At 40.0% G+C, this 27,843-nt stretch overlaps 1 protein-coding gene across 1 annotated transcript; it reads right to left on the bottom strand.

Annotated features, from left to right (window-relative positions):
- Positions 1–918: 918 nt before the first annotated feature.
- On the bottom strand, positions 919–27,267 carry LOC134141140 (cytosolic phospholipase A2 epsilon-like). Its single transcript, XM_062577123.1, has 20 exons — positions 27,241–27,267; positions 25,643–25,715; positions 17,620–17,756; positions 17,097–17,228; positions 14,899–14,939; positions 13,923–13,965; positions 13,437–13,500; positions 11,920–12,080; positions 11,627–11,719; positions 10,766–10,803; positions 9,868–10,024; positions 9,186–9,322; positions 8,287–8,509; positions 7,883–7,997; positions 7,042–7,179; positions 6,239–6,346; positions 4,389–4,580; positions 3,437–3,603; positions 2,457–2,643; positions 919–1,546 (listed from the first exon to the last, which is right to left on the bottom strand). Exons 1-20 carry the CDS (start codon positions 27,265–27,267, stop codon positions 1,308–1,310), a joined length of 2,472 nt encoding a protein of 823 aa, XP_062433107.1. The 3' UTR covers positions 919–1,307.
- Between the last annotated feature and the right edge of the window lie 576 nt (positions 27,268–27,843).

The raw sequence follows: 27,843 nt of genomic DNA, 5'->3' as shown, positions 1-27,843 counted from the left end.
ATGGTCAGCCACCCAAAAGACAGCTGAGAAGCAAACACCTCTTGAATACGTCAAGGAAAGAAGAAAGCTGGACCAGCCTTCAGCCCTCTGTCACCTGACAAACACGATGACAGCCTGGCAGGCATTAGAAGTGTGTTGCCTGTTATCTATGCTTTGTTTACCAGATGTGCGCTCGTATCATTTAGCACATTCCCAGGAGATGCTTTGGGCATCTCTTCTGCTGTTCTTTGGTAACCGTGTTGACATGTGAGTGCTGTTACATTCTGTGCTGTACTATGTAAATCAGCTTTTTCCCCAAAGCCACTGCACTTCATTGTACTGGGCAAACAGGCAGTTAGTGTGTGGCCATCGCAACATCTTGATTTGCAGCAACTTATCTAGCAGCTATATTTTACATTTTATGGCTCTTTAACAACTACAATGCTATGAACAGACTACTGGTATCTTTTTCCAATTCTTTAGTGTGCTCTTTCGTGTGCAATCACGATACATCTTGCAATACCCCTTGTTTGGATATTTAGATTCACTACATTGAACAAGTTCCAAAACTGCTGAAGCAAAATTGCTCTTCATATGGTTAACTGTAGCACACACATGTGATATGAGACAGAACACAAATGACTGTGAGCAGAAATGGCAGTGGTCCTCTGAAACAAACACATAAGTTGAATTTAATTAGTAAGAATAAATGTCACTGAAGAACAAAAGTCCACCATCCATATATCCCTGTCATCCCTGACAAAAGTCTGAAATATTCAATATGCTCGATAAAACATGGCAGTTCATGACAAAAAAAGCATGTAGGAAACAGACATTCTTAAAGGTAGAACATCATTTAATTCAGGTTATTAAAACCAAATAAAATTATTTTTATTGATACTGTATGGACACTACCTTCTGCATCTGAAAAGGGCTTCATGGATTTACTACCAAGGGTCCCAGTAAAATGACACTGTATTTTGTAGATGGAAAAATACTACCCAGCAAGACAATAAGAGATTGCAGGGAAGGAGTTAAGACTATTTTCTTACCACACACAGCTGAATATTGGCATTTTGTGCATCACAGTGAGATGTGGTTGACAACATAGACTACTCCATTTGATATTGAACTTACCGATGAAAAAACAGCTGCTCCCTAAACTGAATCATATGACTTTAAAGTGAATACGTCAAGCTGTCTTCATTGAGAAGGCACTTGGACAGAAGGGGATGGCTCCCACCAAGAACATTTAAATAGCTAATGCATGTGATATATCATTGTGGCCTGTCACAATAAACACTTAGTAAGAGAGAGGAAAACGCTGCTCAAGCAGAGGACTGCGCTTGCGCCACTGGCTGGCTCTGAGCTTGTTTCTTCCGTGCCACTGCTGTGCGCAAGGCGTGAAGAATCATGCCCTCGTTATTCATGATGTTGTAATTAGTCAGCTTCAGGAGCTTGTTGAAATCTTCTGCTTTCAGCGAGACCTCCCGAGTTGAGTACGGAGAGCAGAAACTGGAGAGATCAACCTTGCCCAGGTCCATTTCCGCAGAGCTGCGTGACATGCCTGTCGAAGGAGAAGCGGCACTAAATTTCACTGCTGAGGTGTTTGTACAGTTCCAGGGAACTACTGTGCTCTGACAGACTATGTCGAGAACAGAGAGATCACAAATGTGGTCGCTATGAAGACACGTGCCATATTTTAATCTCTGAAAAATCAACTTTTCAGCAAGTCAAAAAAAAAAAGGCACTAAAAGCTAAAAGAGATTCCACTGAAATGAACTCCTCCTACTGTCTGTCACAGCATGTCATTCTGTGAGTGTTCACAGATGCTTCCAGTCTTACCCCGCAGATCTGTGAGCAGGATGTATACTGCTCATAAACTCATATGCTACAAAGGCAAAAGGAATAAAGAGATGTATAGAAGAAAGCAGAACAGCTTTGGAAATTATCATTAAAAAAAAAATAGTTTCTCATCCAGTGAAAATACCGGTCCAAAGGGACACTGTGACGGTGTTTATGAAGTCCTTAGTTAACATACCATTGCTTTTCTCAGGATATACCTCCAACACAATGAACAGCCCAAATAGAAAACCCAGTAGCCCTCCACAGAGCCATTCTCTACTATAAAGGTAATTTTCCCTAAATCTAATTATGTTATAAAAATACATAATCTGAGAAATAAGCTTTGTGCTACATCATAAAGTAAACTTCTGGAGATCTCAAGAAGAAATTAGTTCCTACTCCTCTACTTGAGGAACATATTTCTTCTTTTGCTGAATTAGACTAAGACTGATAGCTAAAATTATACACCAGATCTGACCTGATTTTGCAAACAGTTGGTGTCATCCTGCTTTGCAATGTATTTACTAGTAAGAACAATCAAAGGAAAGAAAAACACATTGGCATTAAAAAAAAAAAGAGAGTGGAAAAAATTCATTGGATCACTAAAATACCTGAATACTATAGTAGCTTACCAGGTGCTACAAATCTTTGGAAGGTGTCATTCACCAATGGGAAATAAAGCAGTATAGGAGCTCCTGGGGTCTCTGCATCATCAAACATGTAGCACTCCTTCAGATGCTTCTTCTCATCTTCCTGCAGCACTGCTTTAGGAAATGGAAATCCCTGCTCGGAGAAGTATCTACAAGCCTGTTCCAGAGGCTGGGTCATGGCCAAACAGGAGTAACATGAGAAATGAAAAAAAATACAAAGATCAAGCTGCTTCTGAGGCCCAGAAGTTCATTCCAAGTTGTACAAAATAGCCTATAGTGCTGCAAAGCAGGCAAGAATATGAGCAACTGTAGCCCAAAGTGGAAGTCCAAATATGTGTTTTTATGTGGTGGTATTTGAGTTGAGTACCACTTTCAAAGTCTATATAACAATTTTAACCAAATCAGATTTCTGTAAAAATAACAAATACATTTGTTCCCTTGCTATGAGCTCACTATATAAGGAGGGGAGTTTTAGTGAGTTTTAGTTTTTCTTTTTTTTTTTTTTTTTTTTAATAAAATGGAAGGACTACTTCACTCAAAAATTTGTTTCTGAACAGCCAAGAAATCACATACACAAATAAAAGGTCAAATGAAATTTTTTACATTTAAAGAAAATGTATATTAAAGTCAGCAACTGAATCACAGTCAACATTTTTATAGCTATATTTGTGCTTTAATATCTTACATAAAACTATAATGGAAGTTGCAACTCAACTGTAAGTTCACTGTGCTATTCTGTACTTCACTAGTGAAGCACAGCACTCCAATCATTCCACTTACAGCTATTTCAAGAAGTAGTTTGAGGAAAAATAGAGATATTGCCCTCTCTGGGAATTTCCCTTCTTATAAGGCTTGGAAACACCATGTTACTAAGTTCTACTAAAAAGGTCTTACAGACACCTGTCTAAATGCTAAAGAAAGCAAAGTCTTTATTAAATAAAGAAAATTTTGAGTGCTCTCACCAAGGTTTGTGATCCACCAGTGTAATTTAAGTGTAAGATGACATCCACTTTCCTCTCTGGTCTCATAAGTGGTGGGCAGCTGGTTTCAAAGAAGAAAGCAGCATCTACCAACTCCAGGTGCTCGGAGTTGCCTCTCAGGTCATTAGGGGAAGTGTCTAGCAAGGTGTCTAAAAAAAGTAAAAGATCTGGAGATATTAGCAAATTGCAGAAAGACATTTGTTAGGTTAGAAAGCAGAAGAAAGGTGAATTTCTCTCCCATGCAGGTTTTTTTTTTTTTTTTTTTTTTTTTTTTTTTTTGCTTTATGATACAGTGCTTTATTTTATAGCTTACCCTCGCCTTGCAAAAGTATGATTTTCCACAGTATGACACCATGGCGTGTAAAAAGAAGGCCAGGGCCCTCCCTCTCTTATACCACCAAGACCTAAATTTCATATGGCTGTGAAGGGGGATCATTGGATTACAACTCTACTGTGACTGTCCTATTTCTCTCTCTCTCTGCGCTGGGACTCCTGTACATCCCAGTTGAGCAATCATGCCTGGTTGCAATTCCTCCAACACGATCGGCTTCCTGCACCGCCAGCTCTTGTCACTTTTCCCCTAGCCATGTTGCGAAGTCAATCCTTCAGCCTCTCCGCTCAGCTTTTTGTCGGCCTTTCCAAATCTATGAACTGCGCTAAATCTGAGGCAGCTTTTCCATACGTATAGAGCCCCACCTCAGTACTTTTCATCCCAATGAGGATTTCCAGTAGCACACAATTCAAAAATTAATCAAACAATTGTACTATTGAAAGATGTAAGGTGTTTCTTCACTCTTCCTCACCACTGTTCTCAGCAATTAATAACATTTAACCATAAAACTCATTTAATTCTCTTCAGGACATGCAAATCTCCCACACTAAATTGCAGTCGTTAGGTGTGGACTGCTGCAAGGAGTGGGCAGAAGCACTCTACCTTTCCATTTAGAGAATTGCTCGTGCTGGATGTATTCGTTGTGCATCTGTAAGCCCCTCAGGAAATTGTGATATTTCGACACGGCTGGGCGATCCGTTAGAATATCCCGGAGAGTCGTGGAAAGGCCACTTGCAGGAGTGTACATGCAAGTTGCCATTTCATAGGGTCTCTCAGGCAAGTCAGGGTGCTCCTCTAGAGTATATGGCATAAATTGCATGCGGTTAAATTATCATCACAATTTAGAGGACATCAGGCACAAAAAGAAAGCTAGGCACTAAGACAAGAAAGAGTCATCTTCTGTACCAGTAGTAATCATGTATTTAACCCTCTAAGCCATCACTTTAAGAGTTGAATCCAAAACCTGCTGAATATCAGCAATAGACAGCAAATGGCTTTTGATCCGGGGCTACAAAAGTTTTTGAAATAATAAAAAGCAAGAATAAACCTAAATGATACTGCCACAGTGTTTGCTCCTCATGATGAACAAATGATAATGTGACAGATTAGTTCATTTCTCTCGGGCAAGCTGGTTGTGGTCTATCCACACGTCAAGATCACAGAATAATTTATTGCCTCTGTAGATCATTTCTGGATGTTTTCTGGACCCATAAGAATATATTTTTTTTTCATCTCCACATAGGAAAGACAGAACACTTGAAGAGGATGCTGTTATAGCTAAATGTTCAGTCACCATTATAGTATGGTGTTCAGCTATGTTTAACTACATCACCTGCAAATATTCAAAGTCAAGTGAAAAAGGAATTAAATGTGAAATATGTTATCCCATTTAATTAAATACCCGTGTTTCAGCAATGCCTTATTTTTTCCTATGGTCTGCAGTGAGTTTCAGTGAATCCCTTGACAAAATATAAAGTCTGTTTATATATTAATATAAATTTTTATATTATTTAAATTGTATTAATATAAACTTTGTTTTTTTAAGTCCTGATTTGCCCATATCTGGCTGAAGGATCATTTTTCTCATGAAATAAGATCATCTGGGTCCATATTAAAATAATCTACTTTTCCAGGCAAACAAAAAGCAGGAAAAATCATCTTACTTATATATTTGAGTGGTTTAATGCTTTTAAAATTACATTTAGATTAAATTTGAATTTCAAAGCTTATACTGAAAAGAAAAAGGTAAGTGTTTCAGGTGAGAATTAAATATTTTTTTACCTTTAAGAAACAGTGTGTTCAGTTTGGTTTGGGTTTGGGTCATTTCAGTTCAACACAGACTTGCAAATTATTTATATAAACCTGAACATAATTTTTTTCTTGTAAAAAAAATATTTCACAGATATGTCACCTAAGTCCGTTCATCACCAAATCACTGACACTGCTTGAATTTTAACACGAAAGTGCTGTTGGGCAAGATATTTGCAGGGAATGTGGTTTCCATGGAGCTTCCTTTCTCTTTTGGTGTAATAAAGCTCAGCTCTACTGACTTCCCTGGACCTCTACGAAGTATTTCAGTTCAATAAGACTTTTGAGAGAGAAAGGCACTATGCGGGGGGAATAGAAATTAGAAAACGAAATTCTCAAACTTCCCGCTGTCCTAACAAGTAGAGGCAACATCAGGCTTTAACAGAAGCTCTTCTTTCCATCAAGGTCTGTCTGATGGTGCCTAAACTTCTAATAAGATTCTCACTAACGCTGTGTCAGATTAAGCAAAGTAATTGCTATTCAGAAAAATCAATTCACTTGATTTTACTAGTGCCTCCCCTACCCCAGGGCTGAGAGCACGGGACTGACAGAATAACTCCAAAAATGAGAAATATGTGCAAAGTTACCAAATCACAGGGGCTTGGAAAAGGGAGGCTGTAAGTCAAAGGGTACTTCAAATTTACCTATTTCAGTCACTTTGTCTTGTGTCCATCTGTGCCAGAAATCCTCTGAATTGTCAGCTGCATGCCAGGCATCCAAGAGGTTTTTGGAGAAGATACTGCTCCACATTCCTAAAAAGCAGGACATGTGCAATAAAGAGTACTGAGTTAAACATAAGCACGTGTTCACTTTACACAAAGAACTGCTTTTTGCTCCTTTCACAGCTCTAACTTTTTTTACATTACTCTCCAATTTTTGCACAAGCTCAGACATCTATTTGAGCAGTAGAGTTGGTTTAGAATGAATCTATTTCAGAAGAAATTTCAAATTATTTTCCCTTCCAGCGTCTGAAACCATGTACAATTTTTGACAAATACTACATTGTCATTTTCCCGTTTCATCTTCTTTTTCCTTCCATAGAGAAATATTTCAGACTCTTTCTCTGCTCTCCTCTTTTTTGTCCTATGTATTTCTTCTCAATATTTTCTTCACCTTCTGCAAAGTCTCATGGATTTCCAACTTCCAAAGTATTTTGCAGGCTAGGGGAAATACCAATGCTTCTAAAGCACTTCTGAAAGTATGCAATAACTTGCCATTTCAGTTTCATTTTATCTTAGCTCAAATTATAAAACCATCTCAGCTAACTGAGAAGATTAATGAGTCTCAGGAGACATGTTGAATTTTAGCTGACTAAGATAGTGAACCATTTCTGATACGATTCTGCACTTCTGCTGCCATATGCAGAACAACAGCTTGCTAGGGACTAATTTCCAGATTCATTGTGTTTATATTAAATATTTGTCATTTCCTCAGACCAGTGAGTCACCTTGCATGAAGCAGATCCGGGATTCGGGAAGCTTCTTCATCAGGCGACCCATGAAGAACTCGCTGCCAAAATCCTCTGCCCGAATGAAGGCACCATATTTCAGGAAGCCCACCTCATACGGCGTGAACTCCACCCACTCTGCCAATACATTCATAAAGTTAGCTCCAGCAGCCAACACGACATGATGCTAAAAATCGTAGTGCAAATAGACGTTGAATAAACTTTTCAGGCTTCAGGTCTTGCAGACAAGCTAATTTAGCACATACCCTACTGGCTAAGCCAACCCTACTGACAGAGCCACCTCTCAGATCCAGTTTGACAATTTAACCAGCTGTCACACTTTTTCCAAGTTGATGAAAGAACAATTTAGCGACTAAGGAAAAATTTAAACTCAGATCCCTTTTTATCTAGGAAGTGAGAAATTCTTCTCATCAGATGTGAACTCAAATGCAGTTTACCTTCTATTGCTTTTACTGCCATTAGTTGACCATGAAAAATACACGTTGAACAAACTCTGCAAGGCTTTAGTGAATCGATTTCTTTAAGGACTCCTACGATTGCCCTTCTTTCATAGCCCCATGGGTCTACGGTGTGTTTAGTCTGAAGATACTACCTAAACATCCACACTTACATGTTAGGCAATCTTATGAAAAAGGCTAACAGAATAGTAAACTATTGCTCTCTGTCCTATGGCACCCAAATATTGTTTATATCCCTGAATAGGACTTTTCTGGGCTTAGAGTGAGAGTTTAGAACAATCCTCCATTATTTATAGGATCTGTAGTCAGACTGTGTCTCCTTAGACACGAATTCATCTCTCTTCCTGGAACTGAAACATTACCTCTAAAATCTTTGGTAGTAACTTTGTCCTTGACATTGAGAGCAAGGTAGATGGGCAGTGGGTTCTGGCCCTGATTCACTGCCTGCCGTTGATCAGAAAGTCTGTGGTGGCATTTCTGGATTTGAAAAAAAAAGTGGTTAACTGATAATTAGTTCCATAAATACATCAACTTACCATAGCATTTGAATGTGAAATATTGTTTATCTGAATTTCTACCTAGATAGACACTCTGTGTCTCAAAGTTATTAATGTAAATAAGCGGGTATTCTACCTATATGTTTTGTACTGGTTTCCTGCCAATAATGTTATTGTCCTGCTGCCTCTTCCTAGGCTTGTAATTTTTCCCTAGTCACCACAAAGATCAGGTCACCAAAGTTCTGAGAGTAAATATGTATAGACATTACCCCATTATTCAACATGGATTCAATCATAAGTCCCCACAGATCAATGAAAGATGTCTTGTGTCCTGCTTGGGTCCTTTCGCTCAACTCTTTGTAATAGTTCCTTAGACTTCTCATGCAAAAAGCACCCATCTTGCATTTGGCTGCTTGCTTCCGAGCTTCAGTTATTATTTCTCCAAGATCTTTACGTGACCAATCAGCATCTTCGTACAGTTTTGTCATGGTCCTGCAGGCAGGAAATAAAATGGGAAGGGAAAAGAAATTAAGTTGATTATTTTGAAATTCATAGGATATACTTTGCAGAGCTTGAGCACTTTCTTTTTTTCCTTTTTTTTTTTTTTTTTTTTTTTTTTTTTTACTCTTTAGGTCACTCCTTTCCTTTGAGCCGGCTTTGAACAGAGATACACAAGTCTAAAGGCAACCAATTAAAATCAATTGATCTGAGACTCAAGGCATGTAGCTTAACCGACAGTCTATGTTGTTTCTGTTCAAAACCCATAAAGGTTCATTTTGAATAAGACTAATTTTCAAGCTTCCAATAAAGTCTCCTCATTTAATTGTGGATAAATTATTTCAATGACACAGACTATATGATGTGTTTACAATATGTCTTTCATGGTTGACCCTGGCATTTAAAGGCCATAGACAGAAGCAATATCTCAAGAGACTCCTTTTTCACTTGCTGAAATCTAAAACATTAGACAAAGTATAGTTTTTGCTTCATGTAATAAGAACCACAAAATAGTATTAAAATTTGTATATAAAAACACACACACACACACACACACGTGTATATGAATGGAGGACGTAATCAAGAGTGTGAGCTTCTGGCTCCATGAAAGAGTATTGAATTTCTAAGTGCACATTCCTGCAGACAGAATCTTTACAGAATTACTTCTCACCATGTTGTGCCAGAAGATCCACTGATGTATGAAACACAGTCCAGAACATGCAACTTTTGAAGACCCAAAATGCTGCCATACATGGCAGTGAGTGCTCTTATTCCACATCCTGCTGTTGTCACAGCCACTATAGGCACCTGTTTAACACAAAAAAGGGCAGAAAGCATAGGCTGAAAAGTAACATTGAGACATTCATGACAAAAAAAAAGAAAAAAAGAAAAAAAAAAGAAAAAGAAAGAAAGAAAAGAAAACCATGAAACAGAAAGATCCAGATGCTAGTAAAACAAAATACGTAGATTAGAGGAAAAGTGACATTGCTCCATAAATAACATGGAACACTTATTTATAACATAAATGACATCCTTGCAGAATACAGTGAAAGATTTGCTATTTCTGGAAAGGTTTTTGAGAAATATGTGGCACAGGCCAAACTCATTGATTTGATTCATCACTTGAAAGCCAAGCTGAAAACAGAGAGTTTGCTCATCCAGAGAGACCAGTGGGCTTTAAGGCTGAGAGCACACCAACTGCAAACAGCATTTGACAAAAGGAGCTGCTGACAGAGGACCTCCTTCCTCGTCTGAATGTGAGGGCTCACAGGGAGAGACCATGCCTGCTCTCATCTCCTGGCTTAAGGGAAAGGAGAGAGAAAAAATCCCCTAAGGGTGCCTTTCCCAGTGACCTCGTGCTCCTGCAGGTCTTCCTCCAGGTGAAGGACATCCTTCAGCGCAGCAGCAACCACCTTCTTCCGGTTTTGCAGGAAATTCTGCTCATCAGCGCACAGGTCAAACCCCAGGCGGGCGTCGAGATTTCTTGGCCTGAAAAACAGACCCTGAGTCCTGAGACCAGGGCAAAAATATTATGTATTATCACTTGCTGTAGTCAGCTCCAGCTGAATTTGTGCATGTCAGACTGGTTCGTGGACAGTAAAATGTAAAAACTGAGAAAGAGCAACATCTCGGGCAGGCATCTGTTAACTGGTGTTACTGTTACCAAGGCTGCAAATGAGAATGCAGAGCAGAGCATGACAGATTCTCCTGGTCTTGCAATGATGGCTCTGCGACATACCTTTGCTATCATGGAATTAAAGTTCCTAAATAAATGCAGGGTGAGAGACATGTACTGGGTTAACATTTACTAAAATGAGATGAAGACATTTCAGACAGTTTGCTTTGTTTGAACATATAATTGATCTTTCAGATTGCAACAGTGTCTACCGTATGTGCATGTAACAGGATAACCGCTGTTACCCTGTTAACCACAGTAGGTGCTGCAATGGGTTAGGATGCCAGCTCCCATGCCTTGGTCTCACTTTCTTTGGGTTGCATTCTCCATCTGGGAGCATAATAGTGGACAAAAAGTGAGATCTAGTTACCAGACTAACAGTTTGAGAGGAAAAGGGAACCATGATTTAATTCTCCATCACTGAAAAAGAAGAACTTGGCTATCAAAAGCCTGTAATCAGCAGATTAACACAGCTCAGTTTACAACGTGCACAGCTCCCTGCTGATTTCCCAGGGGCTTCGTAGGGGTGCAAACATCTCAGTTGCAGGATAAGGCCTTGTGAGAGACCCACTTACCATTCATTTGCCTTTGTGTACAAGTCAAATGTCCTGTCCTGAAAACCACAACACAAACAGTGTAAGCATCCTCAGACTATTAATCCTGCATTTTCCTCCCCCACTCCATTCACAGACAGAGTTTTACCAGCTTTGCAATCAGCAAAGCAGCTGCAGAATCTCGCCCACAGTGATTCTGGTTACTAGACATATAATGGGCTCCAGCGCAATTTATGTTGAATAGAATGGGGCAATTCACCTAAGTCATGTTAATTTAGGTCACCTAAACCTTTTGTAGATGATTGTTTAGTTTGCTTAACATTTTCTGGGTGGTGTGAACTATGGGCATATAGAGGTTTTCCGTTGTCCTCATCTTTTACAAATACTTAAATATCTTATTCATAAATGTTAGCTCACATACTGTATTAGCTCACATATTGTATTGAAGAGCATCATAGAAATGTCCCAAGGAGATTGTTTAGTTTAAATTGAGAATAGGGCTTAACTGCTTGCCTGGAATCACCCACACACAGTAAGATTTTAAATATATATATACATATATGCATACATACATATATATATATGTATATAAAGTGTGTGTGTGTATATGTGTGTGTATATACTATATACATAGTGTGTATACATATAGTATATATATAGTGTGTGTGTGTGCATGTATATATATATATATATACACACACACACACTATATATATACTATATTAGTATAGTTGCATTGGCAGAGAGTGCCATTCAAACCCTGTACTGTAAAATACATCAAGGCTGCCTGGAGCTGGATCACTGAAGTGTAAAAGTCGTCATATCACCTATAGAACTGAATGTGCCTTGGGCTGATTTTTATCGAGAAAGAGAGATTCTCACCTCTGCTATGGTTATTTTCTCTTGTATAGGAAGCGAGGTCAGAGGTAGAGTCACAGATTCACTCATATTCCTTTCATTTTGACTTGATATAGACTGGGAAAAAAAATAGTGAGGGAATTTAATTGTTATACAAAAGGAGGGGGGAAAGATAACAGCAGTCTTCCCTGCCTCACCTACATACATATACTTACTAATCCCCTGCATACACACAGAGCTGCCCACGTACAGGTCTTAGAGGTCCCCACAGAAATACAGAGCAAAGAGCCATCCGCCTCTTAGCTCTGGTCACATACCCTGCTGAGCCGTCTCCGTTGTGGCAGTGCCACATTTAGCGATGATTGATTATACTTGATATAGTGGAATCGGGCAGGAGAAGCAGGGAAAAGGCAGGAGCTCAGAGTATGGGTCTGGGTTCCTTCATAGGACCCATCCACAGTTAATGCAAATTTTCTTTCTGAAGAGATGATAGAACAAATATTGTCACACTCCCACAGTCTTTGCCAGTTTATAAGCTAATAATACTTAAGACGCTGCACATTACTACCTGCTCAGCACAGCTGTAACCAAACATTGACTAAAACCTCATCTACTGTGTATCTGAACTCCACCAGTACTCACCAAATCCAGCAGAATTCAAAGTTATTCAGCATAGGTTGTAAGTACTCTCTGCTCTGGACTACAAAGGAGTTTCAAACTAAAGTTCTCCCAAAAAAGCACTTTACAATATATAAGTGCTCCTCCTTGGCTTGTACAACAAAGTAATACATCATATCTCTTTCTTAAGTTACAATTTCATTTTGGTATCCAAATTACAGGATAGATAAACAAACTCACTTATCTGAGCTTTTGTTCAGAAAGTGCTGTATAGAAGCTGTGACGATGAGTATGAGACCTCTGCTCTATTCAGTACTTAACTATTTACAGCTGGTGGGTGGTTTTTTTCCACAGTAGACTTTTTTTTTCTATCGAAGAACACAGTTTTCCTTGGGATCAGTAAAATCTCATCACCTTTACTTTTATTTTAATATATAATTAAAAAATAATAGTAATTTCTAGCAGTTACAAAAATAATATATAGTGGTTTCTTTGGCCCTCATATAACAACCCCTCAGATACCTATCTTCAGGGAGTTGAAAAATGGTCCTTATATAGAATGATATAAATCTGTATTTGAAAACAAATATACCCTGTAAATCCACATACTTAATGATATAAATGTCAGCCTTCAAAAGGATTACCCCACTCAAACATTTTGGGCCCCAATCCACCACACTCCTTAACCAGGGCAATTGAGTTCAAGCATCCATGTACTTAAGCAGTTTGCAGGGCTGGGGCCGTCAGGAGAAGCCGGAGCATAGTGTCCTTAAAATTGCATAGGGAATATGCAGATCAACAAGTAGTGATACGCTGCTTAAAATGTGCAACAAAGATTTTAGGCAATATGATGTGTCTCATGTCTCACCTAGTAGCATGTTCTGTATTGTTACATCTAAAGAAACTTTTTAAAGTTACATTGAGAAAAGAGGCTCAAGTCTTCATCTTGCTTATTTTCTTGGCCTCTGACCCAGAAACATCAAGGAACAACATGGATTTTGCATCAGTTAAGAGCTTAGAAAATTTCAATTTCATGGATAAGTATTTTGCAAAGTTATAAACATCTGACAAGATGTTGTTAGAGCAGAAAGTAATTTGTATGGAAACCACATGACGCGTTCACCTTTTTAAATCAAGGCCTTCAAAGGTAAAAAGCTGAATGTTTTTGCTATAAAACAGCCTCCAGTCTTGCTCTGCGAGTCAGTGAAATACTAACCTGGATGCTCCTTCCTCAGCCTCCCACCGTTCACCTGCACTTCCAGGCAGGAGACCTCACGGGACTGCAAGAAACAAGGAGGGAAAGGAGAGCAAGGCTCGCCGTGCCCCTGGGGCCATTTCCCAGGCGGTCCCTCGTGGACACCAGCCTGGAGAAGACCTGCAGAAGGAGCAGCCCAGCAGAAGGGGCACCGCGGGGAGGGCTCCCGGCTGCCGTGGCTCGCAGCCCGGCGGAGAAGCATCGCGGGTCGCCTTGCCCAAGCCCGGCTCTTGCCGACACCAGCGGGCAGCCCAGGAAGTGCTGAGCATTCGGGGCAGGTTTTGGCTCTCCCAGCTGCAGTGCGCGTTGCTGGAGGGAAGCGTGCGGGAAGGGCAGCGCCAAGGCGGCTCGCGGGGTTTAGCCCAAGCAGCTGCCCGACACCTGCAATGCCAGCCCTGTGCTAAGCGCGGCTATACAGCAGGGAAAGGAGTAAGAAATAAAAATTACCACTAGAACTCCATTAGTAGCAATGTTTTCAGGAGGATCCGGACTAAAACACAAAAGGAAAAATGATCAATTCACAACTAACATTTTCCTTTTTTTTTTTTAAGCTCTTCTTTATTATTTCCTTACCTTTATTTTTAGAAGTCTTTGAACTGACAGCACAGACAAACAGCCTAAGAAAATCTAGCTAGATATTCAACTCAATTTGCCTCTCACAAGCTGAAAGTTACAACTTTAAGCCTGGGCTGCTTTGTTTCCAGAAATATGCTGAACAGAAAAGCTCCTTACTGTATTAGACAGGATCCTTTTCTGGCAAGTTTGAACCAAAGTTACACAGAGATGGCAAAATTACACTATTGCCCTATATTGCTTAGATTCAGACCTGGGGAGCTACAGCTGAAAGCTGCTGAATTCATCCAACATACCCTTAATAAAAGAGTAAAAAATATTACCATTTACCTTTAAAATCAACAGCAACACTAGAACTGATTTACATGCCCATTCTCTCCATTAACTGTACAGTCAGCATACTAACATAGTAAAAAAAAATTTTTTTAATCTATTCCCACAACTAAAACAAAATTAAAAATATCATTTTCCCACATTTGTATAGCAAAGCATATGTCTGTGACCACACAGTAAGGAGCTAGAAGGGGGTTAAAACTCCTTAAAACCTCCTCCTGTGTAGGATGCCCAATATGGCTTGCGGAGTGGTAGCAATCAGGAGATATTTTTATGCTTCAGAGTCTGGCTTGTTTGTCAGTGTATCTGAATGACCAGTGTGGATAAATACACACCATGCTCTGTCAGCCACTTCACTGTTAAATGCCAGGCACAAGCGTTCCCTGAAAGCCCAGGTTATCCCCCTGGTTCATTCAAACTATTGCAGTATTAGGGGGGCAGATGTGTATGCAGACGTTTTGCATCCATAACATCTTGCCTCTGACTTATCATTTTCATCATGTTTGACCTTACTCACCTGCTCTCCATTGTGAATTCAACCTCCAGCTCCTCTTCTCCCTGGGAAAGAAAATAAATGAAGTCACTGCATGTTGATTTTTCTAGGAAGTCGTACCTTACAGGGTGCAGGAATCCATGGTGTTCATGGACCTTCTATAAAGTAGTAGCCACCTCTTTTGCCTGCATATGCAATGAATTTCATTTTATTTAGGTTTATTCATATTGTATCCATTATAGTAGTTTACTGCTAGTTTACATCTTGTAGGCCAGACGTAGTGCATACTGCAGGGCCTCTTTTCTTCTGCAGTCATAGGTTCATCCTCACTATTCCACCGATCATTCACTTGCAGTTTCCCTTTCCTTTCCCTGTTTCACACGCTCTCAGTGATCCACATTAATTCTCAGCATGAGCAAGACTAAATTCCTCTGGCATGTCCACATGGCACTTCCCCTTTCGCTGCCCCCACCCATACCCTGTGCAAAGGGGCCTGGTGGCACACTAACACGGTGGCTTGTTTGGGCATACAAAGTCCCAGAGGTTTTGGAAGATGTACTTTGGTGAGGCAGAGCCCAGGCTTGCAGCCTCACTGTGTGCACAGTCCTCACCTTCGTCTTCTGTAACTCCCTCCCTGAGCTTTTTTTGCCTTTTCAGGGCTCCGTCCAACTCTCCTTCCTCCACGGTGGAAGCTCTGTGCACTTTCACATTATCCAGTCCGCCCTGGTCTCCCTCGCAGTAGTAGGGCACATTGCTGCCTCTGCCATATACCAAGTGCTTTGCCTATACCACTGTTCCCATTATACCCAGTTCGCCTCCTCTCCTCCCCACTACCCCTGCTGGCCTATATTTCTTTGCCTCTCACATCCCTCCTCAAAGCTTCAGACCTGCTCATCCTGATTCAACACTGGGCAGCTCTGTTTCTTTCATAGCTACTACTGCTCAGCTTCCTACAGATCCTTGCTCTATTGCTTGTTCAACCACGTTTTTCTCTTCAGATCTATTTCTTTCACCACTGCTGCACTGCTACTCCACTTGCTCTGGAGGACCATGCTTCTTCCCGTCCGGCCTCGGAAATGCTTCTCCACTTACCCAGTTACTTTGTCCCTTTGTCTTTGTCCCTGTCACTTCTGATCTTCAGTCCAGCCTTCCGGCTCTGGGTACTTTTCTCTCTCTAAGTTTCCCAGTCCTCTGATTTTTCTTTTCCACAATTCTTTTCTCTCCATACCCTACTGCTTCCTCCCTGTTCACACGTACTTTCTGCACTCGCCTCCCACACGTTTCAGCTTCTAGATATTCCACCCATTGCCCCATAACAAGACTATTTCCATTTTATCAGTAGGGTCAGACCTCTTATAACCTAAGGTGTGCCCTGAAATGCTAGAAGTGACCAGATGGATCATTCCAAAATTTCAGAGAGACAAAAAGAAACTGGTCAGTTAGTTTCAACACTTCAGAGAGAATCTTTAAAATTAGTTCTGCCCACCATTCCTTTTTAATTTTGAAGAGATATTTTTATTCTTGTACAGTGAGATGCTTCCGTTTTTCCAAATAGGACATCTAGAAACCCCTCACTGCTTAACACTACTACTCTCAGTTCCAGTCTGCTATATCAATCAGTTCAAGCTATTCTTTTTGTTAGCCTTCTAGGGTGAACACTAAGGAAAATATAGCATAGAGAGTCAACTTTTCCAAAAAAAAAAAAACAGGTATCAAATCAAATAAGCACTCATTCAAGTAAAGTAACTATTTGTATGCTTAAACACTGTCCTTAAAACTTTGCTATAAAATTGCCTCAAATATATGAAATCAAGATCTCCCAAAAAACTCACTCAGGAAAAGTGATTTTGCAGTACATAACTGCAGATCAGTACTTTATGTTAGTAGAACATAATCCACTGCTCAGAACCACTAGCTCCACTTGGAAAGGAGTTTCTAAAACTATTAGGGTAAACTCTTGACATTTTGACATCAAAGACAGCAACAAGACTTATCTATATCTTATACTGTTGGCCAACTCCATCTATGGAAAGATTAACCAAAATTTACTGTAGTGACAAAAGCAACTGTGGGCACAAACCTCTGAAACTGATGGATACGCTCATAAGGCTGAATGAACGGTAAGAAAGGCATGTGTACCAGACAGTGAGAGGAAAGCTGAGATAACCATAATTCTCACTTGACCACATCCTTTTAGCTATGTCTTTGCTTTTTATCCAAACCTGCGGATTCAACTGGAAACATAGTCGAATATTTTCTCCAAGCTGGATTTTGGAGACATCAAAGAAAACAGTAAGGAGGTGGTCATCTTGAGTTACGTTGTCCTCATCACAGACTTTCAGCTCCAAAATGTTCTGGGAACAAAAGAAAAAAATGCATATTGTTTAACAAACAAAATCCTACATACAGTTCATTTTAACTGGAGGAATTGGGGAATGTCGTTCAAGAATGAATGGAAGAAAAGGAAACAGTAAAATAGAGATTTTATAGTTGCCTTCTACAAGCTGTGTCACCTCTTCACTGCGCAAAAAGCTAAACAATTGCACTGAAACAGTCTGAATATTTTGCAAGTGAATTCAGAAAAACCTGCAGCATGGAAGTGCCACGTGTTACATTTGATGCCTGGTGAGGAAGGCTTACTTGTGGGCAGGGAAAGAAACATCTCAGCAGCCGTCTGCAGCCCAACAGTCGGAAAGTACCCATAGAGGAAACAGCAACGGGTGGCAGGAGAGCCACCGTTCCTACCTTAACCTGGCTCTGAATGGTGAAGTGAAAGGTTTCGTTCCATGTCGGGTTCTTGTCGTTGCGAATTGTCTTGGTGCGGAAATGCTGGACCGAAGCTGTTGGCAGGCTCAAGCTCACATAGCAATCAGACTGGGTGACTGTTTAAGAGAGGGAAGGTGTGAAAGCAATGAACCAGTGAATGACATTTAGTGCTCCATAAGGTGTTGCACTGACTTAAATTTTAAGCTCTGTGTGCAGTACAATATGCAGAAAGTAGTCCAGGATGCTAGATAAGGTGCTGTCAAGTCAGTGCTATAAAAACTGCTTGCTACACTTGCTGTAAAAGCCAGGCAGTTTTCTCTCCTTGAGAACTACTTTCTTTTAATTGCTGGTAAAATGATAAACATTCAACATACACAGTTACGTGGCATTCCTCTCCAAAGAGATACTCAGTCTGTCTATCTGTTTGTACCAAGCTTCAAAGTGTTTAACATTGAAAAATCATCTGTACACACACAGGCATGCACACACACTCTGCAGACCCACGGGGAACTCATCAGCTTCCTTAAGGAACAGCAAACTTTAGCAACTGTGACTGGAGCCACCAGAGCCCCCTTCTTAACACATGGGGCTCTCCACAGGTAGGCAGGGAAACTCCTTAATATTTCTATGGTTCTCTCACCACAGCTTCTGTCTCTTCTACTCTTCTGAGTAACCTTTCCTTTTCTAGCATGTCTGGCTTCCCACCCTGTCAGCTGGAGCTCATTGCACTGATGGTTCCCATGAAGTCACATGGCTTTCACAGATGGCAAGTCTTCTGTCAAGGCACTTTTATCTCCATCTACCTTTTTCCCACTTGGAGAGTTGAAAAGGAAACATAGACACACTCTCACATGTGTTGTAAAGTTCATCAACAAGATGAAAATAAAAGATATATATGTTTTTGTGGAGAAGATGCATTACATTTAATCACTGTAAAGTGCATTAAAATAAGCACATGTAATAAAAGCATAAAAATGTTGAACAGTTTGACTGTGTAACATTTGCTTTGGGAAGCAGCTGTCCTGAGAGAGAGTTTTAGCCAGCAAAGTTGTATAAATAGCATTGCTTAATGTCATCATTTTTTCCTCTATCCCTGTGCCTTGGTTCAAAGAGCAATATTGGTGTCTGCAGCACTTGCTGTGCAAGTGAAAGCTTGTCCGTGTTTCCCAGCACAGAGAGAGATGATGGCAGCCTCTTTGCACACGATTACATTGCTTTCATTTTGTTGTTTTAATTAGAGGTGTGTTCGGGTCATAAAGTTCACTTGTGAATTTGAATGTGTCTAGATGTTATGGAGGGTTGCTTTAAGATTTTCCATTTTCCTTTCCCAGATAAAGAGGTTAGCTGTGAAGTTTGGCTTCCCGCCTGAGCTCCGCTGGAGGTGAAGGATGTTCAGGACCAAGGCTTCAGGACGAAACAGTGGTTGGCAGAAATATGCAATGCTTAGATCATCAATAAGCACTTTCATTATGAGGTTGAAGTAATCTATCTGTGAATACTTATTGTCAGTCACTAAGAAACAGCAGGTGAACATGAATCATAAGATGAACTAATCCATTGCACCCCACACTCAAAACTCAAGGATGATTACTGAACACAATCTGGTAGCTACGGATGGCTACCTATGGAAATGCTAAAGATAGCGGGGGTGGGGGCATTTTATCCATAAATGCCAATCGCTCTATTAGCATTATATTTCCTCTATTTGTAAAGCCACCTACTCAAGTGTCCCCACCACTGTGTAACCAACACACCTTCATCTGACTATGGCTGGCCTTGTCCCACTCACTCAGCTTTTCCTCTATGTTTGAAGTCTCAAAGTGTTACTGGTAAACTTGACTTTGAGAAATATAGAATAAATGACTTGGCCCTTTATGTGAAACTAAAGGATTAACAAAGCGAACTTTTTTTTTTTTCTGATTCTCCTGAGACTTAAGTCATCTTTGTTTCTCTCTTATTTCTGAAATAAGAATAACTTTGCCTGTTGAAGGGAGTTGTGATACTCAGTTTATGAAAGATTTATAAGCTATAAAAATACCAAAATACATAGAAATTGCCTTACTTTCTAACAGTTCTAATACCTCCCAAATATCAGAAATGTCCTTAAGAACATCTTTTTTGGCTGTTAGATTGATACTAGCACAAATTGCTGTTAGCTCTTGTCCCCACTAGGAGGAGGATCGGAAGATGACAGTGGAAAAGACTATCCTTTTTTTGAATCTGTTCAGAGGTGATCCAAAGTTTATTTTATCGACATTCTCTAAATATTAATGTTAATATATGCTTTATTTGCTCTGCTGTGGAGCTACATGTGTTGTACAGAGCAAAGTATTATTTCACAGGAGCATCAATTTTTTTCTGTTACTGAGCTTTGCTATCTGTGTGATCATTGCCTGCTACCGTACTGGAGCTCATACTTTTCAGCAATATCCACTTGTTAAAAAGGAGTCAGAGCTCTGATTTTTCACCTTAAATCTCTGACTTTCTCTGAGTGACTTTTGACATAGGCACTAAACAAGCCTGCTTCCTGCTCCTATCTGTACAGTGTGTTTGACTATGCTTTTTGTATTTCAGAGGTATCACCTGAAACCTCACCATCTCTTGTTCCTGAGGTGTTTCAAGGTGTTATGGGAGAAGCACTTCACAACACCCAAGATTTTTTTTTTTAACATTTCTCTGATATCTCAGCCTCATGTTTTACCCTACCAACTCAAGGTACACACAAATGTGAGAACTGGTACTCAGTAGCTGGTCACCTGTGCTGCAGTATCATATCAGGTATTGAGTGCTTCTTCATGTGTACATACAAGACTTCCATTACGAGCCATGGGCATGTAAATCATTATTATCCTTATGCATAAGCATAAAAAAAAATCTAACTACAGAAGTTGAATAAGAGTGATTATGCTGAAAAGTGATGCATACAGAAGGACTTTACAACATCACTGTGTCACTCCCCTTGTCCGTGACATATGAACAGCCATCCAACATGCCTGAAGTGTCAGCTGCGGTATCACCGTTGGGCAACATCCTGCCAAAAGCAGGTATGGCAGCATGTATTTATGAGAGCATGATCTCTTCATCCAGCTATTATATAAGTTTGTAATTATCTTCCAGGATGGCAGCAGGACTGGATCTTAATTGTATTTTACCATTAGAAAGCATTACAGTAATGATCCATGCTAAAAAACTACCTTAGCTGCAGTACCGCATAACATCCTAGACAACAGCAGAAACATCAGGTGTTCTGGCTTAAACTAAAGTTTTATCTGTCTCATAGATAACTTAAATTCAACAGGGCTAAACCAAATTTTTTAAGGTCCCACTACTTCCTTTTTTTTTTTTTTTTTTTTTTTTTTTTTTTTTTTTTTTTTTTTGATACTAATAGACATGACCGTCAGCTCACCTGTCGGGCAGAAACCCAAATATATCCTTCTCCTCTTGGACTGCTTTTTGCCACCTACATTGAGACTACTCCTAGGGAGGTAGATTTTTTTCATGACAGTCAAGACAGTTTTTCTTATTGTTCTGAAAGGATCCAGACTAAGTATGTAGTCTCAAACACAATTCTGCCAGATCTCCTTGTTCATGTCACCTCCCACCTAGAACTATAATCTATCATTATCTATTGAGAAAAGCATTTTTCTTCCTCCTCAAACACTCTGCAGCTAAGTAGAGATATGGCTGAGGAGGATGGTGTTTTCCAGAGGGCAAAATATTAAATAATTTAGATTATTATAATTTTTTTTTATATACGAATGTATGTTACATCAGTAAAAATAAACTTCTTCATTTTCAAAGCCCTTCACAGTGAGACTATCAGAATTCATTCAGTCCTGGAAGTCCTGTCAGATTCCTGCCTCCAGGAAGCATATGACATTAATCTAATCTCTACCACCTAATAGTTAAAATTCAATTGGCGGGGGGGGGGGGAAGGCTGTCAGGCTTTCTCTAACCCTGCCTTTCACATTGGGTAGCGTGCCCTAGAAGTATCTCTAAAACAATATCACTGTTCTCATTTACATTCCTCCTTAATGCTGTTTCCTGCTGACAGGTTTCCAAACAAGCTGACTTTTTTTTTTCTCCCCTTGCCTGGCTTTATCCATCCACATCCTCTTATTTTATGATTAGATTTCAGGCAGCACCTAGAACAATAGAGTCCATAACTGCAACTGCTTAAATATCATGGCGAAGTAATAAATAATAATGAAACAAAAACAACAGTGCAATAACAAAAATAACAGAGGAAGTCTGTGGATTCTGGTAATAAGTATCACATTAGAAAATAGTTCCTTAAAAAAATAATGTATTTCACTGGTTATATTTCATTTCAGCATCTCAAAGACCTTTCCATGCATTGTCTACATACAGAGCAGAACTACTATTTCAATACCATAAAAGATTTTTTAATAAATGTATAAAAGGTATTATATAATGTTATAAAATACCATATCTGAAATAATATGAACATAAAAAAAAATACAAAAAGTCTAAAACTTGGAAATTTCCAAAATTAGCAAGCCTAAGGAAAAATAGTCTTTCTGTAAGGGCATTTAAGAGAGGAAAAAAAAAAAAAGAAAAAAGAAAAAAGCTCTCTTTTTCATTGAGCAAGTACTGAAGAACTCTTTTTAAAAACATTTCCAGCCCCCAAAACATCAGGAGGATTCAAAGATTACAGCAGGCAAATGTTTCCATATATGCACCTGCAAATGGTTCAAGTGTGACAACGTGTAGCAGAGCTTGCTACCAGGTTGCTGAATGAATATCAAAGCACCCCACCAAGGAGGAAAGTCTCAGTCAAAGGACTATACGTGCTACTGGGACTTGTGTGTTTACAGTACTTTCAAAAGACTCTCGATAGGGAAGGATGCAAAACATAAAATCAGCCACACTGGGCTAGACCAAATGTCCTTTTAGCCCAGTGCCTTCAGGCAGTATCTGCTGAGGGCTCTCCGGTGCTTTCAGGAAGCAGTCAATGATATGCTGAAAGTGCTCTGCTTGGTGCCCATCCCAGCTCCCTATTTTAACCTTAAAAAAAAAAAAAAAAAAAAAAAAAAAAAAAAAAAAAAAAAAAAAAAAAAATCTTAATGCTCCCCTTTCCTTTATTTGTTTATTCCACATAATTATTTTGTTTCTCTCCAGTTTCTTGTTCTTTAGCCCCTGCTCTCTCCCTCCTTCTGAGGAAAGGATCTTTGATCTTGTTCAGGATGGACAGCAATGCCCTAAGGAGAACATGACCCCACATTTGGTGGATGGACTCTACAAAGAACGTAAGGGGAGGGCAAGCACTATATGATACTTTCTCAGCCCTCACAATTTAAGGGTTAGAGACTTCCTAAGCCAACCTTCACCACATTTCTCTTCTGTAAACTTATCTAGTGTCTGCCTTGAACCCACAAAAGCTTCTGGCATCCATAATATCCTGCTGTAAGGAGTTCTACAGCTGAGCTACATGCCATGAGAAAACACTTCCTTTTGCTTATTCTGAAGCTACTATGGTTGCCCAAGTGCTGTAAACAGGCTAAGTGGGAAATTTGAAATTCTCTACATAGGAAACCCTGTTGAAGGGTGGGTTGGACTGGTGCACATCCAAGTCTCAGCCAATTGGGGAGTCGGGATGCACACACCTCTGGCAACTGGCAAGTGTTTGCAGGCTCAGGAACATCGACAGAGCCAATGAGCCAGATGGGGATGTAGGTTGTGCTCAGTGGGGAGGGGGAACACAGAGAATGTAAACAAGGCACCAGATTTGCAGGTAATATCAGTGATGGCACTTATGCATCAATAAATGTAAATGATAAAATTCATGCTCAGCAAAAGGCAAATGCCTTTAAATGGAATTAAAGAGCTATCAATCTAAGCTTCATCCAGCAATTAAGTATATGCAAGACTGTGCCATGACTGCTATGACTTTTTTAAGGTCAAAATATGAAGTACTGGGTACAAAGGCAAATGGGGCTTGGAGAGCAGAGGAGGAGTCCTCAAATCCAACAGTAACACAGAGGAAATTATGGGCATGCAAAAGGCAAAAGTATAAATTTTTATTATGATAAAAATTGTGGGCGTGTATAAAGGCAAAAGTATAACTACCTCCACCTTTACTAGTCACGCTTCAATCCCCTGAGAATGTTATCTTGACTCAAAAGCTGACTTGCTCACAGGTTTCTGTGATTTCTATGTGTACATCTCCTAATAATCTAATGGCAAAACACTAGGTGTCCTGCATTACAGGGGAGACATTTCTTTTATATCAAAAGACTGTTGCTATTTTCTTCTCTGCATATGGGACGCTTGTTTTAGGGATTTTTTTTTCCTATACGATAGAGGTACCCAAAAGCAAAACATTCCCTTTACAAATATCATATTCAGCTTATTTGTAATCTTTTCCTCAATATTTTGGTTGATATTATCATTTCAGATGGATAATAGTTTACAGATGTTCATGGTAAAATGTTTGTTGCTCTGTTTTGCAGCCAACATCCAGCATATGCTTAACAGCATAAGGCAAAAGAGTTTTCACACGGAAAACCTGCGTGGTGTCTGTTATTGCTCTTCCAACCCTTGAGTCATGTTCCGCGGTGTTTTGAATGGACCTCTGTCATTCAAACAACTGCACTGAGCAGCAGTATAAGCTGCTGGAACACGCATTGGTCTGGGAAACAGAAATGCTTGTGTATTTGAATAGCCTGCCCCTTTCCCTAAAAATTTTCTAGCATTAGGAAGAACAGCATCAAAACATAGGCCAATTCTCTTCAGAACAAAAATATGTTGAAGTAAAAGGGGAAAAAAAGCACTGATCTAAGTGAGAAAAAGGTGGATAGGAAGTTTGGTAGGCTCATTATCATGCAGATGGCTTAACTGAGCATGGTTATTCAGACAGAGGTATCTACTAGCAATATTTTTCATGCCTCTTTCAGTTCAGGCTGCCTGTTAGTACCTTCAAAGACGTTTTAGCTGTAGCAAGAGATTTTTTCCAGCCAATAAATGAACTTCTAACCTATTCACACTTTAACAAGCGGGAAAGCACATACAGACTCTTCTCTGTACGTTCAGTAACAACAAAGTATCTTGCTTCTTTTTGACAAGAATGGGAGCAAGAAATTCTTCTTCATAAATGTTTGGGCTCTAGAGAAGTTATAAAAAAACTCAAATCATTATGGAGAGGCCTGTACATGTATTTTGTACAGCTACAGTCTTGCATGATTTTAACTGAAAAAAAAATAGTTTGGTCTGATTTCTGTAGAAACATTCTGAGTTCAGGCCCCTTCTGTTTGAATACAAGAACAAGCACTAGACAGCCATCCATATCCTCAAACTGGAAATGACTGCCATTCACAGCTTTTTCTTCTGTACCTTCAGTTTACATGTTTATGGAGTATTAGTTGTTTTGGAGTTTGTGGAGCTTTAGAGTACTATGGTTTCATATAAATGTTAGGTTTGGGGGATTTTGTGAAAATAGCTAAGAACAAAAACAGCTAATAGTGCAAGCGCTCAACTAAGCCTTGAAAGACACATCTCCTATGGCTGAAGTAAGTTTCACAGTTCATGAGAGCATGAGTTCTGCTATCCACATAAAATCACTATCACAGAAAATATTCTGTACCATTACCAGGAATGCACAGAATAAACGTTACTGTAAGAAAGAAGTATATAAATTTCTCATCTAATCTTTTTATTGCACCAATCCCTGAAATTAAGAAGCCTTTCTTTGTTTCACATTTCCTCATGTCAACCTGAATCTGCATTATTTGCATTCTGTGCAGATATCCTTTGGACTAGAACTGGTGGCTGGACTTCAGAGTTACGCTGGCAAAGATCTAAGAACAAACAGTATCCTCTAACTCTGCTTCTTCACCTTCAGCATACCCTAGTCATGCATCTTCTCTCTCCCTCTCACACGCTCTCTTTTTATAAATATTCTATGGTGTTTCTGACACTCAGTTAAATTCCCAGTAGTTTTACAAGCATGTGGATGCTCTAAGAGTAAACAAAAGATACTCACACAAGTCTGCTTTCCTGGCATTTTTCATCTGTATGATTTTTACAGTGAGCAAATTGCATGGAGAGGGTTCAGTCTGTTGAACAACATACAAAATATGTGGGATTAACATGCAAGATGAAAGAACAGAAACATAATGGTGATAGTATTAGATTAAGTTCTTCAATAGTAATCATCTAACACACTTCCAGACTGAGGTTTTTCCTTTTGTATCATCATCTCCTTCGTCCCTGAAGATTTACAGCCAGTATAACTGTAGACTTAAAATCTACTTTCAGTCATAGACCAAACCTCCGATGCACATTCCACAAAGAGAAGCTTGTGGAAACCCTCAACTTGAGGGGCCTGACTGGCTCTTACAACCCAGTCAGAGAAATATGTGACAGAGCGCCTTGTTGTGTTGTTAAAAATAACTGGCACTCATCTAGGTCTACATAAATTCAAAGGATGTCAGATGTATCTACCATATTTCACAACGAAGAGTAGGCAGTCTAGCAGGGCAAGAACGAGTAACAACAGTGTGATGTAACGATACAGCTCATCAGCCGCTTCGCAGCCATACAGCTCCGAGGCTGAGTTTGACATAGAGCAGAACTGGCTCGTAGACAGTGAGGACCTGAACAGTGCCTTTTGGGAACCTATATCTAACTTCCCAAAATCAGAGAACGAGAGCAACAAATCTGCAATTATTTCTCTCGGAGTAATTCAGCTCCTCCAACCTTCCCTTAGGCAAAGGTCACAGGAAAGTACTCTGGAAATCTTGGGAAGCCACCTAAATCTAGGTGGTTATCAAAAGGCATTTGGCAATCCTGCCAGGAAGCTGGTTTGATTTTGTCATCCTCCCTCACCCTAAACAAGGATCAGACAAACACAGTACTTAATCAAAAGTGTGGGGGCTGAGGGTAAGGCAGTATGTTCCCTAGGTAATTTTCATTTTAAGGGATAAAAAGAAGAAAGCCTGCATTTTTAATACTTTGACTCACCAAAAAGAACAAAAAGAAAAAGAAAAAAAAAGCAAAACTATGCAGCAATAAAACAAATGTATTTACAACAGACAGCTCAGGCATACTACCTACAGAGCAGGAAATACCATTGCAACAACTCTGTAGTTAAAGATATAAAGATGAGTAGAGTCTGTGCCACCATTCATTCCCTCGTGCCCCCAAAACACCTCAATTTCTAAGAGAGCTCACCTTTAACAACCTACATGATATTCATTTTCTGATTTTCCCTATTAGAATTTCCTCATTGACATGAGTGACACCTCTTTATTTTCCCTAAGCAAGTTACCTTGCCTAATCTAGTTGGACGGAAGCAAAGGACAATGTTTAACAAGATAGGTTTTTTTTATTAGGAATTGTCAAAATGTAATTACAGTACTACAGCATTAAAGTTCTGGCGTTCTTCAGTCTGAAAATGCAAAGCAGGCACAAAACCCGAGTGAAGGCCACCTCTTGCTATCAGCCCTGGTACTGAAGAAGAAATCTTCTCAGAGCTGAAGATACTGGAATAACCAGGCTCCCCACATCATTCCCTCTGCCACAAAGGCTGCAAACTGGCTGTGTACACCCCTAACCACAGAGCCCCTTCCCTTTCCTTACCTGGCTCTTACTGTAAAACGCCCCCATCGTGGTCTTCGCCGCGTCCAAGCCAGGCGTGAAACGTGGTGGGAGGATGAGAACAGGAGCGTCCGTGAGGCAGCTCCTCGTGCTTTAAGCTGCTGGGAGAGGCTGTGCAGGTGTGCTAGTGCCTGACTCGGGGCCCGCCTTGCCCCGTGGCCAGGGCTTGCACAACACCCTCCTCCTCTTCCTCCTCCTCCTCCTCGCAATCTCAAGTTCCCTGGACTGACACAGTGCAGGAGGGGCTTCTTCACTGCTGGAGGGAGAGGTGCATTGAGAACCAGAAATAACCCCCCCTTCCCCAGGTATGGGCGTTTCTAAGCAGCTCCAACCCTTCTTCAGGGCTTTGGCACACTGGAGGGCTGGTGAGCTGCAGCCCCTTGCACGCACAAGCCGGCACCACGTAGAGTGTGTCTGGCTGCTCGGCAGTGGGCAACAGGCAAACTTTGGCCAAAGATATTTGAACAAACTAGTGAGCTTACAGAGGAATATTTATAGCTCTTTGTAGCCTATAGGGAGTAGATGGCTCTCGACTTTCAGACTCATCCGAAAGACAGTTCTTCTCCCCATCCCAGTTTCCATCTT

The sequence above is a fragment of the Rhea pennata genome, chromosome 5 (genome assembly GCF_028389875.1).
Source record: "Rhea pennata isolate bPtePen1 chromosome 5, bPtePen1.pri, whole genome shotgun sequence".
NCBI classification, from domain to species: Eukaryota; Metazoa; Chordata; class Aves; order Rheiformes; family Rheidae; genus Rhea; species Rhea pennata.
Note: the sequence above shows the minus strand (reverse complement) of the source record. Positions and strands in the feature narration are given on the sequence as shown.

Excerpts from the sequence above, each read along its gene's own strand:
- LOC134141140 (XM_062577123.1), bottom strand. The coding sequence starts at position 27,267 with ATGGGGGCGTTTTACAGTAAGAGCCAG. Across the intron at positions 25,716-27,240 it reads CGTTTTACAGTAAGAGCCAG|ACTGAACCCTCTCCATGCAA; the intron begins GTAAGGAAAGGG and ends GTTGTTCAACAG. Across the intron at positions 9,323-9,867 it reads AAGACCTGCAGGAGCACGAG|GTGCCTATAGTGGCTGTGAC; the intron begins GTCACTGGGAAA and ends TGTGTTAAACAG.